General features: G+C 41.5%; 1 protein-coding gene and 1 pseudogene across 3 annotated transcripts in view; one reads left to right on the top strand and one right to left on the bottom strand.

The window, feature by feature from the left end:
• The window catches only part of TCEANC2 (transcription elongation factor A N-terminal and central domain containing 2), a 61,993-nt gene that overhangs the window by 33,745 nt on the left and 10,698 nt on the right, over positions 1–17,550 (bottom strand). For both annotated transcript variants that reach the window (XM_032296911.1, XM_032296909.1), the window contains exon 3: positions 13,391–13,532. In XM_032296911.1, the coding sequence (XP_032152802.1) occupies positions 13,391–13,532 (142 nt within the window). The remainder of the gene's footprint in view (positions 1–13,390; positions 13,533–17,550) is intronic.
• LOC116564003 lies at positions 5,144–6,314 on the top strand (annotated as a pseudogene). The gene has a single exon (XR_004274680.1). The product of XR_004274680.1 is annotated as a glutathione S-transferase Mu 1 pseudogene (transcript).

Consider the following 17,550-nt stretch of genomic DNA (forward strand, 5'->3'; position numbering starts at 1 on the left):
TGACAGAGAGAGACTCTGTCTCAAAAAAAAAAAAAAAAGAAAAGAAAATTGGAGACCCCTGGTTAGGCGCATCTCTCCATAGTCCCTGCACCACCTCACTCAGGAGCTTTCTTGCAAAGCACTGAGAACGAAAAGCATCACACTCAGCTAATGCTAATTTAGTTTGTGACTCAACTCCCAGCTCCAAAGCCAACAAGGGCTGGATGCTCTGGCGCTTCTGTCAGATTTTTTGAAGTGCTTTTGCAAAAATAATAATAATAACTCAAGGGGACAGGAATAACACAAGAGGTAGCGTGAACAAGAGCACAGAAGCCTGAAAAGCATGGCATAATTTGAGGATTATCGTAGACAGAACAATGGTCCTCAATAATGACTACGCCCTCATCCTCAGAACCTGTGACTATGTTACCTTATATGGCAAAAGGAGCTCTAGAAATGTGATTCAGGGTAAGTATTCTGGGATGGAGAGATTAGCCTGGATTTTCCAAGTGGGCCCAATCTAGTCATATAAGTCCATAAAAGTAAAGAAGAGGCAGAAAGATGGTTTAGAGATGAGATGTGAGAAGAATTCAACCTACCATTGCAAGTTTTGAAGATGGAGGAAGGGGACCACAAGCCAAGAAATGAAGGTGACCTCTAGAAACTAGAAAAGGCAACTAGTCTAGGAAACAGATTGTCCCCTACAGCCTCCAGAAAGGAATACAGTCCTACCATCATTTTGATTTTAGCCTTTTATTCCTCTTTAGGTTTCAGGAGATGGCATAACTTAGCTTTGTCACTTATTATTTGGTTGTCTAACCTGGGGCAAGTTACTTTAAACTCACCAAGCCTCAGTTTTTCCATCTGTAAAATGAAAAAAAATTACACTTACTTTCCAGAACTGTTATATAGATCAAACAAGGTCATGGATGTGAAAGTACTTTGTAAGAAGAGGGGTTTTGTTGTTGTTAATCAATCATAAACAAAAATACAGCATCTCTGAAATCAGATACGATTGACAAAACTTTCCCAGAATATTCATAAATACAGTATTGTGAAAATTCATATATATAGACTGCTCACCAGGCTGAGAGTACAAGGTATAATTCCACTGCCTGATCAGCTATTTACCGACACCCAGTGCTCTTTGGTTTCCTTAATAATAAAGGTATCAGTGGCGCATGCCTGTAGTCCCAGCTACTTGGGAGGCTAAGGCAGGAAAACTGCTTGAACCCAGGAGGCGGAGGTTGCGGTGAGCCGAGATCACGCCATTGCACTCCAGCCTGGGTAATAAGAGCAAAACTCCGTCTCAAAAAAATAAAATAATAAAATAATAATAATAATAAAGGTACCCACTCACAGAGGCCTTGTAACTGCCGCTCCAAAGACTTTTTACTAGCTGGCCCTCAACTTCCCACAACACTTGAGGACACTGAGGCCACCCATTTCCCCTGCCTCTAAGAACACCCTGTGGCCAGCATGCCTATGTACTGCCCTGGCTCTCTTCCTGTCTAACTACACTTCCTTAGCCTCTTTACCTGGCTCCTCTTCTTCCTTCCACTTCCCCTGCGTAGATTTTCTCCCAGGTTCAGTCCTTCAGCCCCTTCATCTTTCCTTTTACTCAGAGACTTCAGCTACTTAGATGATTGTAAGCAAACACTTCCTGGCAAATGACTTCCAAATAAGTATTTCCAGTCTAAATTTTGCATCTGAGCTTGAATTCCACATCTCCAATTTTCTGCTGGACATTTCCACTTAATGGGTTTATGTGAGAGCAAAACTCTAGGGACATTGACGCAAATGGAAACACTGAAAGAAAACTCCCATTTGAGGTATACAAGAAAAGGCACTAAATTCTGATTTAAAACAGTTAAATTCAAGCAGATGGCAGAACCCATAGAGACAGTCCAATAAAATAAAGGGACATATGGCTGGGGTCCAGGGCACAATGGCAGTCTGCTAACCAGGAAGGGACACTGCCCCAGGAGACCTGGATTCTCATTACATCTCTGGTGCTAACTCACTAGGTGGCCCTGGATAAGTCACTTCATTTCTCTGGGTCTCAGTTTCCTTGTTTATAAACTGAAGTAGGTAAATGGATTTAAAAGGGTTATGACACTGACATTTACAGAGCTCATAGAAATATGTAAGAAAAAATTGTAAGATCCCAGCATAAGTGGACAAAGAACATGAACAGTTTACAAAAAGAAGAAAGAACAAAGTGCCAAAAAAACGCATGGAAAACAATTCATTCTATGCAGCACATGAAAACAAGATGCTATTTTTACCTCTTACATTTGTAAGATTTAAGAAAATGGTAGGAATGTAAATTGGAACAACCTTTCTAAAAATCTAAGATTCAAAAATGGATCAGAACAGGAGATGCATATCCAAGGGGTATCTGAATTAAGGCTTCAGTTAAGTTGGAGACATGGACAAGCTCTCTGGCTAAATGCTTCAAAGAAGCAGCAAAAGACTACGGGCTGAGCTTTAAGGAAAAGCACCCTGTTAGGGGAGAGAGGATGATGACTGAAGAAACACAAACAGGAAAGAAACAAGGACATAGAAGGCCAGAAGAGCCATGGAGAAAACTTGTTCAACTTTGTCATTTTCACTCATTTGAGGACTATATCCTGAGCTCCTGCTATACGCCACTAATGCTTGAAATACACTGGTAAATAAAATGTAACTTCTGCTGGCACGGAGTTACTGCCTAACAAAAAAAGAAAGAAAGAAATAATTAAATAGGTGATTACAAACCGAGATAAGGGCTATGAAGGTAGCAAACAGTTTAAAAATAGATACAGAACTGGCAACCAGTTCAGTGTCATTTATGTCAACAGAAAGGGAGTGATCCATGGTCTCAAATTCACAGTCTGGAAAGATGAGAACTGAGACAAGACCACTGGATTTGGGTAGAATGAAATTACTTGTGTCCTGAGAGAGCAGTGGTTGTGGGAGAAGCCAGCTTGGAATGGTTTTCCCAAAGGAGTGGGCAGGCCAGAAATGGGAGTTGTGAGAAGCCAACATTTTTAAGGGAATCTGGCTATAAAAAGAAGATAAATTAGGTGTTTGGAAAAGGTGGCAAAGACAATTAAAGGGGAAGATTTGTGCTTGTCTGAAAGCAGAAAGAGGGAGCCAGTGGAGAGGATAAGGGTGGCAACACAGCAAGAGGCATCGGGACATCCCCATTTTCCCTCACTTCTATGGTCAGTCCTTGCAAAATCCAGCCCATTATCCCTGATAAGGTTTCTCGAAGGAGCTATTTCACTTCTCCATTCTCTCAGTCCTCCTCCATTTCCTCAGCCTTTACCCTCCAAGCCTTCACTGTGTCTCACCTCAACGTTTATGGCCATACCTCATCCTCATGGCTCACTTCCTCACCTCCTTCAAGTTTCTGCTCAAATCTCTCTCAATGAGGCCCACTCCCCCCGACACCATCCACATTCCACATCCCCCTTAACTTACTTGACTTTTTCTCTTGCATAGCACTTAGCATCTTCTAACATAACTATACAAGTTGTTTATTATGTTTCTTCTTTATTGCCTGTCTCCTCACTAGAATGTAAGCTTCACAAGGATAGGGATTTTTGTCTTGTTTTGATCACAGGCAACTAGAACACTGCCTGGCACATGAATGAATATCTGAATGACCTCCTATCTGATCTCCTGATTTCTACTTGATCTTTCTCTGTTAACACCTGTTTCCTATGCATTTTTCTCTTAGTCACCAGAAACACTCATCATATCTTCCTATAGTTAACATTAAATGGTTCCAGTAGCAGCTGTTCTAAAGCTCATAGGTTGCTAATAAGATACCCATCTTCACTGCAGCACTATTCACAATAGCAAAGACATGGAATCAACTAAAATGCCCATCAATGTCAGACTGCATAAAGAAAATGTGGTACACATACACCATGGAATACTATGCAGGCATGAAAAAGAACAAGGTCATGTCCTTTGCAGGAACACAGATGGAGCTGGAGGCCATTATCCTTAGCAACCTAGTGCAGGAACAGAAAACCAAATACTGCATGTTTCACTTATAAGTGGGAGCTAAATGATGAGAACTTATGAATACAAAAAAGGGAACAGACACTGAGGTCTACTTCAGTGTGGCGGGTGGGAGAAGGGTAAGGAGCAGAAAATATAATTATTGGATACTAGGTTCAATATCTGGGTGACGAAATAATATGTATCACAAACCCCCATGACACAGAGAGTTTACCTATATAACAAACCTTCACATATACCCCCAAACCTAAAAGTTAAAAAAAAAAAAAAAAAAAATACAGGTATTGATCGACTTACGACCTATGCAACTTACGACCATTCGACTTTACGACCACAATCGCTAGCCACAACTGCTCCGCGTCTGGCAGCGCAAACGTTGCCCAGGTGGGCGTACGACAGTGCGGACCAGCTTCCGGCAGCACTACCATCTCCGCGTGCACCATTTCAACTGTTATCCCAGACTTGGTACAGCAATTTGTGTTTTGTGTCTTGAATATTTTTCATCAAACCCCTCCCAATAAACTTCTTATACATTTCGAAGCAATGGACCCAAACATCGAACGATTTGCAAGGATTGAACGGATGGCGCACAATGTGTTTCGTCCGTATCGTGAAATTTATGAAGAAAAAAAGAAACATACAATTCAGACAAAGCTCAGCATGTTTATGAAAAAACCAACTCTGGTAACCCCAACTGCTGCCTCAGATGACGACATCAACGATCCGCAGCCAAGCACCAGCGGCCAATAAAATGTTTCGTACATGTTTATATATTTTGATATGTTTTGCAATTGGGAAAATGTTTCCTACGGCATTTTTTACACCTGTATTTTGTATTTTTGTATGCACCTGTATTTTGTAATTTTGTATGTTTTGCAAATATTAAACCAGTTGTACTGGTAATGCAGTGTTTTACTTAAACCTGATGAATGTAAAAATAAGAAACAAAATGGTGTAGAAATGATACAAATGGCATAAAATGAACAAAGAAAATTATGATATATAACAACAATGAAAGAAAATTATGATAAAATATGACTTAAAGATTTTTATAACATCATTTCACAGTACTGTACATATAGCCTACTCAACTTACAACCAAATCGTGATACGACTGGTCTGTCGGAACCAATCGTGGTCGTAAGTCGAGCACTAGCTGTGGGCCCTTCCTCTCCTTTCTCCCGACTAAAAGTCTGACCCCGGCGCCGCTTGAGGCCTGTTTGCAGAACTGGCAAAAACCAGCACCATGCCCATGACACTGGGGTACCGGGACCTCCACGGGCTGGCCCACACCATCCGCCTACTCCTGGAATACACAGACTCAAGCTACGAGGAAAAGACCTACACGATGGGGGACACTCCTGACTATGACAGAAGCCAGTGGCTGAAGGACAAATTCAAGCTGGGCCTGGACTTTCCCAATCTGCCCTACTTGATTGATGGGGCTCACAAGATCACCTAGAGCAACGCCATCCTGCACTACATTGCCCGCAAGCACAACCTGTGTGGGGAGACAGAAGAGGAGAAGATTAGTGTGGACATTTTGGAGAACCAGACCATGGACACCCGGATGAAGCTAGTCATGATCTGCTACGACCCAGAATTTGAGAAACTGAAGCCAAAGTACTTGGAGGAACTCCCTGAAAAGTTAAAGCTTTACTCACAGTTTCTGGGGAAGTGGCCACGGTTTGCAGGAGATAAGATCACCTTTGTGGATTTCCTCGCCTATGACATCCTTGACTACAGCCGTATATTTGAGCCCCACTGCCTGGATGCCTTCCCAAACCTGAAGGACTTCATCTCCTGATTTGAGGGTCTGAAGAAGATCTCTGCCTACATGAAGTCCAGCAGTTTCATCCCAGGTCTTTTGTTTGGAAAGTCAGCTACATGGAACAGCACAAAAGGCCCGGGTTGCCAGAAGATGGGAGGGAGGGGCCGACCCTGCTGCCTGGGCAGAAGGCTGGAGAACAGCCTGACTCCCAGGACCAGACTTCTTCCTTTTTCCATCTTTCCACTGTCTTCTCTTCCCCAAGGTTTCACTGTCTACCTTTCTTCTAACATGAGCCCTCCCTGCACTGAGGCTCTTTAAAGCTTCAGCTCCTCACTCTCCTCCACCAAAGTCCCCCTCCTAACATCTCCCTTTTCCTGCACTAACGCCAACCTGACTGCCTTTCCTCAGTGCTTGTCTCTTCTTTGAGAAGCCAGACTGATCCCTGAGTTCCCCAGCACTGTCCTCAAAGACCGTCTACATACCCTGATCCCTTTGCTGTGTCTCTATACCTCAGCCCTGTGTGATGCCCAATAAAGCCTTAACCGTGCCTGAAAAAAATAATAAAACAAAATTCTCATGAGATAAAATTTACTACTGAAATACGTTATCCCCTTCCACCCACCATGGAAAGAATTCCTTGGGGAACCCTGCATAAAATAAAATTAAACAAGTTTCTTTCTTCCTTTTTTTTTTTTTTTTTTGAGACAAGGTTTTATTCTGTCCCTCAAGCTAAAGTGCAGTGGTGTGAACTCCACCTCCCGGGTTCTCCTGCCTCAGCCTCCCAAGTAGCTGGGGACTACAGAGACACAGCACCACACCCAGCTAATTTTTATATTTTTATTAGAGATGAGGTTTCACCATGTTGGCCAGGCTGGTCTTGAATTTCTGACCTCAAGTGATCTGCCTGCCTCAGCCTCCCAAAGTGCTGGGATTAGAGGCAGAAGCCACTGTATCCGGCCAAATAGGTTTCCTTATTGTAGGATTTCATCTAGCCTATTATACGAGATGTTATACTGAAAACCTCTAAGAGAGAGGAAACAGTAATGTAACATTTTCCAAGCTTATTTGAACCTGGGACACTTTCTTCAAATAACATCTCACTGGACCAGAGTTCTAAGAAATCCACACTTGAAAACAGTGGCATCTGGGAAAAGTCCAAATCCTATTGGCTAGTTTTTAAGTTTCTTTATAATACGGCCCTATCTCTATCCACTCTTGCCTATTCCAGCCATGCATATTACATTCTAGCATGTTGTTTTCAGGATTTTCAAGCCTCCATTCCTTTACTCATGTCTCTGCCTGCAATGAGTCAGATCTCATTCTGACCTAGCAAAATCCCATCTCTTCTATAAAAACCCTTCTCCATTTGCCCAATCAGAAGTAGTCACTGTCTCCCCGTATTCCCACAGACTTTTGTACATTCCTTGATTTTAGCATTTTCACAACAATCATTATTATACACCTGAATGTCTATTTGTCCAGAGAATGTGGGTGCCTTACAAACATGAACCATGCATCATTCTGTAGCACCCAGCATAAGGCATAGAACAAGGAAGGTGCTCAGTATGTGTTGAATGAATGAATGAATATATATTCCATAAAACACAGATCAAATGATGGTCCAAGGTTCTTGCTAATCCCCATCTTGCTTATCAATCTTAACAATAAATAGTGGCTCACTCTGTTATTATTCTCCTATATTAATTTCTCTCACTCTACAGAATCTTTGCCATTAGCATTCAACATGTTAGGATCCTCTTCCATCTTAAAAAAACAGAACTTTCGGCCAGGCGGGTTGGCTCACGCCTATAATCCCAGCACTTTGGGAAACAGAGGCGGGTGGATCACGAGGTCAAGAGATCAAGACCATCCAGGCCAATATGGTGAAACCCCGTCTCCACCAAAAAATACAAAAAAGTAGCTGGGGGTGATGGCGCGCACCTGTAGTTCCAGCTACTCGGGAGGCTGAGGCAGGAGAATTGCTTGAACCCAGGAGGCAGAGGTTGCAGTGAGCTGAGATTGTGCCACTCTGTGAGACTCTGTCTCAAAAAAAACAGAACTTTTTTCATTCAATAACAAACTTCTTGAAAGAACTGTCTATTTTGTTTCATTTTCATACATCTTCTTCTCCCCTCAATTTTCTGCCCCAACCTTACTTTTGAAACTGTCGTAACCAAGATCATTAATGACTTCATTTTGCAAAATCCAATGTGTAATTTTTATATGTAGCTTATTTGGCCCTTTGACAAGAACGGACAGAGCTAAACAATACCCCCCCCACCTCCCCCCAACCCTCCCCACTCCGGAAGAAACACTTTCCTTTGCATTCCATGACAATACTCTTTTGTTTCCTTTCTGTTTCTCTGGTCATATCTTCTCAGTTTCTTCTATAAGTCCTTAAGTACTGGTGTGCTTCCAGATTTTAGATTCAGCTCTTGGCTCTTCTTAACTTACTCTTCCTGGGCAAGCTGATCTACTATTATCACACCAATTCTCAGCTCTATGCTGAAAATGACTCCCCAGTATATGTTACAATCTTTCCTTAGCTTCACTCTTGTATTTCTAGCATTCTTTTGGACATTTCTTTTGGGATGCTCCACAGAATAAGTCTAAAACGGAACTTACTCCCTCCACCTCCAAACCTGCTGTTCCCTATCTTACTGAGTGGTACTGCCATCCACCTACTCGCCCATATCAGAAAGCTAACCCTCAGTCTCCACTGCTTCATCTTCATTCCCAACATCCAATCAATCTACAAGTCCTTTGGATTTATTACACGTATGTCTCTTGATTCCATCTACAATTGCTTCATCCCCATGATTACTACTCCATCCAGGCCACCCTCATTTCTTATGCAGATGTTTTAGTAGCTCTGTAACTGAGCTTCCTGCCTCTAGGTTTGTTTTTGTCCAACATTTTTCCCACAAGGCAACCAGATAGATTTTTCTAAACCGAGTATGTCATTCCTCCATTCAAAACTCTTCAATAATAATCCTATTATTACTAGATCCTGGATAAAAGCCACCTTACCCCAATAAAAAAAGTTAGCAGAGGCTAGAAGGGTACATTCAGGGAGGGGTGGGGTTATCCTATGGGCTGATATCAATAGCAATGCTGCTGAAATACTTAGCTTTGGGCCAGCAGTGAGGTGGGGGAGCTAATCCTGGGACTCTCATACTGAGGTGAGAACCTTAAGAGGTATGCTAAAATATTCCAGGTCAGAGATAGCTCTGACTATTGGCAGAAACAGAAGTTGTTAAGCCCCTTTAGAGGGAATCTTCTCAATTTAGCCACACAGAATTCCTGCAGATTCATAGAGGCCAGGCACAGCGGCTATAATCTCAGCATTTTGGGAGGCTGAGGCAGGAGGATCATTTGGGTACAGGGGTTCAAGATCCCTAGCCTGGGTCTCCTGCATAGCAAGACCCCTTCTCTATAAAACATTTAAAAAATGATCCAGGCATGGTGCTATCTACCTGTCCCAGCTACTTGAAAGGCTGAGGCAGGAGGATCACTTGAAGTCAGGAGTTCAAGGCTGCAGTGAGCCATAATTGCGCCCCTGCACTCCACCATGGGCAGTGAGACCCTGTCTCAAAAAAAAATAAAGTTCAAAGAAAAAAAGAAATACAATAATGAGTTTGCAATTAAAAATCAACAAGCACATGGGAAGGCAAGTAGCATCAGTCGGCAGAAACAGTAAACAACAGATTTAAATCCCCAAGAACCATAAATGTTAGAATAGTCAGATGAATACAGAAGAGCTAGATATTAAATGTTAAAGGCACAATCACAAGAATGTACCAAAAAAAATTATAAAAAACATTTTGGGGATAAAGCAAATTTGTAAAAATGAAAAGTTTTTGAAATAAAGAGCAACGAATGGGCTAAATAGCAGATTAGAGTCAGCTGAAGAGATAATGGGTGACTTGGAAGATAGGTATCTGAAGACATTACCCTATAATGCTGAGTCAGACAAGGAGATAAAAAATAGATAAACTAAGGGGTATGAAGAATAGAAGACCTAACATGCTTCTAATAATAGAATCTCCGAAGGAGGGAACAGAAATAATTACAGAGAGGAACTTCTGAAGAAATAATGGTTGTTGCCAGGCATGGTGGCTGACACATGTAATCTCAGCACTTTGGGAGGCTGAGGTGAGAAGACTGCTTGAGCCCAGGAATTCAAGACCAGCCTGGGCAACATAGGGAGACCCTGTCTCTACAAAAAAATACACACATTGGCTGGATGTGGTGGTGCTAACCTGCAGTCCCAGCTACTTGGGGGGCTGAGGCAGGAGGTTCACTTGAGCCTGGGATTTCAAGGCAGCAGTGAGCTATGATTGTGCCACTGCACTCCAGCCTGGGTGAAAGACAAAGACTTTGTCTCAACAACAACAAAAGAGATAATGGCTATAAATTTTCAACAATGAACATGAATCTGTAGGTCCAGGAAGTATAGAAATATAAAGTATCTAAGATAAATAAAAAGAAATACAGGCTATGGTAGCCAGTCTACAAGTTAGACTCCAATGATTATCAACTCCTGGTATTCATATCCTTATGTTGCCTTCCAAACTGTACCAGGGATGGTCTGTGTGACCAATAGCGTATGACAAAACTGATGATGTATCACTTCTGAGATTAGGTTACAAAAGACACTGTGGCTTCCATCTTGGTTGTTCTCTTGCTTTCTTGTTCTTTCCTGGATCACTTGTTCTGAGGAAAGCCAGCTGCCACGTCATGAGCAGCTCCAAGGAGAGGCCCACATGATGAGAAACTGAGGCCTCCTGCCAGCAATCCTGTGAGCCATTTTGGAAGCAGATCCTGAAGCCCTGGTCAAACCTTCATATGAGTGCAACCCCAGCCGGTAGCTTGACTGTAACCTCATAAGAGACCCTGTGCCAGAACCACCCATAAGCTGCTCCCAGATTCTCGGCTTAAAAAAATTGTGTGCAATAATAAATACTGTCTTCAGCAGCTAAATTTTAGAGTAATTTTTACACAGTGATAGATAACTAATACATATGCCAAGACCAAACAGTTCTGAATGGCTTACAAAGAACCTTCTCCATCTGGTCCAGAATGTCTCTCTAGCCTCATTTCTTGCCATGCTCTCTCAAGCACATTACATTTCTAACACGCCAAACTTCTTTTAGATTCTGGAATGCACCATGTTCTCCCACCTCCACCCTCTATACGGCTCACGTGATGTACTCCTGCCTGACACATTCTTCAACACCTTCTGCCCTACTCCTAACACATATAGTCATTTTGCTAACTTCTCCCCATCATCAGAGCACTCATCACATTGTATGATGAAGTCTTGTTAAACTATTAGATTTAAGGCTCCAAAAAGGCAGAACAATATCTGTCTCCTTCATTATTATGCCTATATAGCTCCCAACACAGAAAAGATACTCAGTAAATATTTGTCCCTTATAACCCACTGGATAGGAACAGGCAGGAAGACCAAAGGTTGAAGAATGTAAACATTCTCAGGCAATGATCCAAATGAAATCTTCAGCATAGCAACTGATGTAACTACAAAGAAACCAAGAAACTCCTATATTCCATACAACCTCAGGTTTAGGGGAGACTTCGGATAGTCAAGGCTCAAGACCAGGCATCGTGGCTCACGCCTGTAATCCCAGTACTTGGGAGGCCGAGGCAGGCGAATCATGAGGTCAGGAGTTCGAGACCAACCTGGCCAACGCGGTGAAATCCCATTTCTACAAAAAATACAAAAATTAGCTGGGCATAGTGGTGGGCGCCTCTAATCCCAGCTACTCGAGAGGCTGAGGCAGGAGAATTGCTTGAACCCAGGAGCCAGGGATTGCAGTGGACCAAGATGTGCCACTGCACTCCAGCCCGGGCGACAGAGTGAGACTACACCCCCCAAAAAAGAAAAAGACTCAAAGTTGGATTGTTTCCAGTTCCTCCTAAGTTAAGCCCTGTTGTGGTTTCATTAGGATTCTTGAATTAAAATCTCCAAACATCAGAAATATTCATTCTTGAAAGCATACTCATAATTGTACTCAAACACCAAATAGAAATTATATTTTTTAATTATAATCTTAATACTATAATCTTAAAATCTTCAAATCCAGACTATTAGGTTGATATTTAAGTTATGATCATATATGGTATTTGTGGAATGTGCTTAACTATATACATATGCATATGTACATATATACATGTTATGAAATATTAATCACTAGTACCCTCTGCTGGTGGAAATACTTTATCTGCTCATTCGAATGGTCTTATTGCCCCCTAGTGATTATAACCTATAAAGACAAAATCCAGCAGCAGATGGGAGAATCTCCTTGGCTATAATAGTAGGGTTTTATATTCTTAAAGCATCTGATTTTCTCAGATTCCGGTTTATATTACAAGGGGTACAACTCTAAGACTCTTGGGGGGCCCTTTGGGGATTTCGCACAGCTCTTCCCAGCTGTTAGTGCCAGTTCTGAAGCTGCTGTCTCTCCTGCTTCTCATGAACAAGAGGTCAAGGGGAAGCAGACAAGGCAATGGCTGCACTAGTGAGGGCAAGAACAGCAGCTGTGAATGACTGCCCTGGACTCCCAGGGGAACCGGGAGCAGCTTGAGGAACACATGTTGGCCCTCCCCTGCATATTATTCACAGTTGTGTACTGTACTAAAATGGCAATTCAACATGGTCCCTCACTTACCTTTTAAATATCTCCAATGCTATAATATCAAGATGTAACTGAAATGTCACCTCCTCTATGAAGCCTTTTCTGAAGTTCCCAGTATATACTTTATTTAGATTAGAATAGGACCCAGAACACTATTTACATGTTTTTATTTATAACCTACAATATTTCACTGTTACCATTTGTCTATATGCTTGTCTCTTCTACCAAACCCTAAGTTTCTTATCTTTTCTTTTCTTTTTTGAAATTTGCATCAGAGTCTCAGTTACTCAGGCTGGAGTGCAGTGGCATGATCTTGGCTCACTGCAACCTCTGCCTCCCAGGTTCAAGCAATTCTCATGCCTCAGCCTCCTAAGTAGTTGAGATTATAGGCGTGTACCACCACACCCAGGTAATCTTTGTATTTTTAGTAGAGACAGGGTTTTGCCCATGTTGTCCAGGCTGGTCTCGAACTCCTGACCTCAAGTGATCTGATCGCCTCGTCCTCCCAAAGTGTTGGGATTACAGGCGTGAGCCACTGTACCCAGCCCAACCCCTAAGTTTCTTGAGGTCACAAATCACGTCTTGTTCATTTCTGCACACCTAGCATCTAGCACACTCAAAATGTTATCCATATGCTATTGCCAGTTTCCAGTCCATGAACTAAGTACATAAATTGAAGGTAAGCATTTAGAAACTTTCACAGTAATTTGACAAGAGTAATTCTATATCTGTTGAATCTCATTTTAAAAATTGGGGCTGTATTTTGTACATTTCATTTTTCTGGTAATTTTTATTATATATTACCAAGGTATTGGCCTGCAACCAACAGATAATTTTTTAAACAACAGTCCTTTACTAGAGAGTTTGAAACGCACTGATAAAGCAGATAACTTCATGTCTGAGGGAGAAAAGAAGGAAAGAAAAAGACAAAATATAAGCTTTCTTAAAAAATAAAGGAATGTACCTATCTTTGTTGATTTTAACACCTCCTTGGAGGGTATTTTCTTCTTTAATTCTTGTAAGGCTTCAACGAGATTCTCTTTCGTTTGATCAGGAAGCTCCAGCATAGTTTTCCATCTTTTTATGTCTTCTACAACCACAACTCTCTGGAAAAAAGAAAAGTCATTTGGAAAATGGGAGATTTTCATTAGAAAGACATCTGGCTTCACCTGAGCTAATGGGGCTCCTATTGACATATGAATTATTGATTATGACCTGAACCAAAGTACAGTGCATCTGACGGCCCCAAATGATGGATAATTGCATAAAAGCAGGTACGGCTTACTGCAAATCAGGAAGAGAGGTGCATCTATTAGGAAAAGTGCAAGTTTTAATCTTACACTGTCAGACACCACTGGGCACTTAGCAGTGAGAGGCAATAAGGATGAGAAGAAAAAAACAATGCTGAGGTGAATAAACTCTATAGCTCACTTAAGAGTGACTTAATTCATAGGCAAGAACAGCAAGAAGAGAAGTCATAGACATGTTTATTTCAACAATTAAAAGCACATTTCAGTAGTTCCCCACTTCCTAGAGGATAAGACTCAAAACTCTTGTTCAAGTAACTTTTTAAAACTTCAAACACATACAAAGTTACAGAGAGTAACCCACTATTTATAATGGAAAAAATGAACATTTTGCCATTTCACATAAAACAATAAAACATTATACTCATTCCCCTCCCTCCCTTCTTAGAAGAAACTATGTACCACCTTAAAGTTGATATGCATCTTTCCATTAAGCATAAAAAAACAATTACGGAATCTGGGTAAAGAAGAAGGGAAAGTTCTTTATACTGTGTGGCAAACTTTTCTATAGTGTTGAAATTATTCCACTAAGAATTATTTAAAAAGTAAAGTGGGAGACTTTTAAGTTCCTTTTATAACTACACACACAAAAAATTTCGGATTGGTATTACCCGAGGGAGGTGGGCACAGTTAGGAAACTGAAGGGGATTCTGGGATTCTGGTAATATTGTCTCTTGATCCGGATGCTGCTGTGTTTATTGTGAAAATTCCTCATGTACACTTGCAATTTGTGTACTTTTCTATATGCATTTTATATATGATAGTTTGATAAAAAGCACCCAAAAATGTCTTATCTCTCTCCCTTGGCTGGTGTCTGCTTCCAGCCTAGAAGCCTATGGTGGGAAGAGGGTGTGTTTGATTTCCCTGTCACCCCAACTTTGCTTCTCTTCCTCTCCAGTCTGCTTGTTTGCTTTGGCTTATGACCCTTCCAGGTTCAAAGCCAGGAAAAGAAAAAGAGGAAAGGGGAAGGAAAAGCTTTACTTTAACATAGTGATACTGTGCTAATCAGGTTTTAGTACCACCTGGACTTGGCAGATATTGAAAGCTGACTTTCTTTTTCTTGTATAGGTTACTTTTGCCATTCCTTGGAAAGCTCCCACTGTTGAGCTCTCACCTGCAGTTCCCATACTGTGGGTACTGTCTCCCCCCAGCCACCCCCAAGTTCTCCCCCGATTCCCGTTTTTGGCAACCCACAGGCTCTCTCTCTTGGGATCCCATCGTCCTTCCAAGTATCTTTGTGAACCCCTCCATTTTCATTCAACTCCAGGCCAGCCAGCATTTTCTCCCCACTTGCCCACATCTTTGTCCCAAAATATTCAGAGGGTAACAGCCCTCCCAATGCACCCACATCTTTCACATCAGTCAGCCACTCTCTTGTCTTTAGATTTTCCAAGGCATAGTCTGATCTCTGTCCGCCAAACCCAGGTACTGAAGTCAAGTTCTCCAAGTGGCATTCTTGCTTCATCCAAAAGAATTTGCTCTCCCCTCTTCCTTTTACTTCAACCTACTTTAAAGCTTATGGTGAGTGACAGGTTCAGGGTCCCAAAACTGGTCTCCATGTATTGCCTTCTGTATAGATGGTCTAGAATCTCACTGGGAAATATCATTTGATACCTACTGCTTTGTTCTCAGTCTTTAAGGGCATGAGTAAAAAGTAAGACAAAGTCTTTTTCTATGATCTGTTACCATATGAAATGGTATTAGTGTTAAACTGTATGAAAAAATAAATCAATAAAGCCAAGTAAGGGGATATTTTCACTAGGAAAATATAAATATCATACTTTTCTCGCCAATGTATTTTCTTGATTTATCCATACCGAAACATGTAATCCCAATTGGTCCACTTTAATAGTATTGGATAGTATTCCATTATTTTCATACACAAATGCCTTAAAATTTTAAAATCTATTCCGCTATTAGATATTTAGTTTCTTTCCCCATATTTTACATGTTATAAACACTGTTTCAGTGAACTCCTGTCTATGACAGATTTTTTTGTATACTGTCTTCATCTCTTTACTTTCAACTTTTCTGAGTCATTACACTTTACATAGCCTGTGGCTGCTTTATTTTGCTCCCTGTCCCCTATTCCCATCTGAGAATCTCTATCTTTTAATAGGCATGTTTAATCCATTTGTATTTATTATGATTACTGATATATTTGAACATATTTTCTCTTCTTTTTTCTTCTTTCGTATCTTCTACTTGACAGTTTTCTTTAATCTATTTTTTCCTTTTTTTGTTTTTTATAGATGGTGTCCCACTCTACTGTGCAGGCTGGGTGCAGTGGTAACAATCATAGCTCACTGTTAGCCTTCAACTCCTGGGTTCAAGCAATCCTCCTGCCAGCCTCCCGAGTAGCTGGAAGTACAGGCACGTGCCACCACACCTGGCTAATTTTGTTTTTTTCTTTTTTTTTTTGAGACAGAGTCTTGTTCTGTCACCCAGGTTGGAGTGCAATGGCACGATCTCGGCTCACTGCAACCTCCGCCCCTACTCCCCCAACCTGTTCAAGTGATTCTCCTGCTTCAGCCTCCTGAGTAGCTGGGATCACAGGCAAGCACCACTACACCTGGCTAATTTTTGTATTTTTTGTAGACATGGGGTCTCACTCTGTTGCCCAGTGCCCAGACTGGTCTCAAACTCCTGGCCTCAACTGATCCCCTCACCTCAGCCTCTGAAAGCACAGGGATTACAGGTGTGAGCCACTGTGCCCCACCCCTTATTTCCCCTCTATGGTTTGGAAGTTATGCATTATATTTCTGTCATTTTAGTGTTTACTCTTACAATTTTTTTTTCTTGAGACAGAGTCATGCTCTGTTGCCCAGGCTGGAATGCAGTGGTGAGATCACACTGCAGCCTCAACCTCCTGGGCTCAAGTGGTCCTAACACCTCAGCCTCACAAATAGCTGGGTCCATAGTCGCACGACCACATCTGGATAATTTTTAAATTTTTTTATAGAGATGGGGTCTCACTATGTTTCCCAGGCTGGTCTCAAACTCCTGGACTCAAGTGATCCTTTCACCTTGGTCTCTCCAAATGTTGTGATTACAAGTATGAGCCACCATTCTCAACCTACCCTTACAATGTTTATGATGTATACTAACAAATTGATACCAGTATTGTTCTCAGAAGCCTCTGCTTCAGAAACCCAAATTCCATGGCTTCTCTGTCTATCCTTTATGTACTTTTTTCTTTCATATTTCTGTCTCTTCATTTCTCTATGACATATCCTAAGTGACTTCTTCAGGTATCCCAAGTATTTCTCTCTTTAGCTATGGCTTGTCTATGTTTAACCGGTTCGATATGTTTCTGCTTCAATAAGGATATCTGTGCATTGGAAAAGTTCTGTCTTTCTTCCTCTCCAAACTTTCCTGTTCTCTCTACATACTATTCTGTTCTTATCTTACGGGGTTTCCATTCCTGTATCTTTGTGAACATGAGGTCTGGAGGCAGGAAACCTAAGGCTGATTCTCACTGACTTCCTAGAACTAAATCAAAAGGGAGGCCGAGGCAGGTGGATCACTTGAGGTCAGGAGTTCGAGACCAGCCTGGCTAATATGGCAAAACCCCATCTCTACTAAAAATACAAAAATTACCTGGGCATGGTGGCACATGCCTGTCATCCCAGCTACTTGGGAGGCTGAGGCATAAGAATCATTTGAACCTGGGAGGTGGAGGTTGCAGTGAGCCAAGATTGCGTCACTGCACTCTAGCCTGGGTAACTCAGTGAGACTTTGTCTCAAATAAAAAAAAAAAAAAGGAAAAAGGAAAAATGCATAACCAACCAAACTGGTTCATGCCTAGTCTTTAACT

Source organism: Sapajus apella, unplaced genomic scaffold (genome assembly GCF_009761245.1).
Source record: "Sapajus apella isolate SASKATOON/1434 unplaced genomic scaffold, GSC_monkey_1.0 scaffold36, whole genome shotgun sequence".
NCBI classification, from domain to species: domain Eukaryota; kingdom Metazoa; phylum Chordata; class Mammalia; order Primates; family Cebidae; genus Sapajus; species Sapajus apella.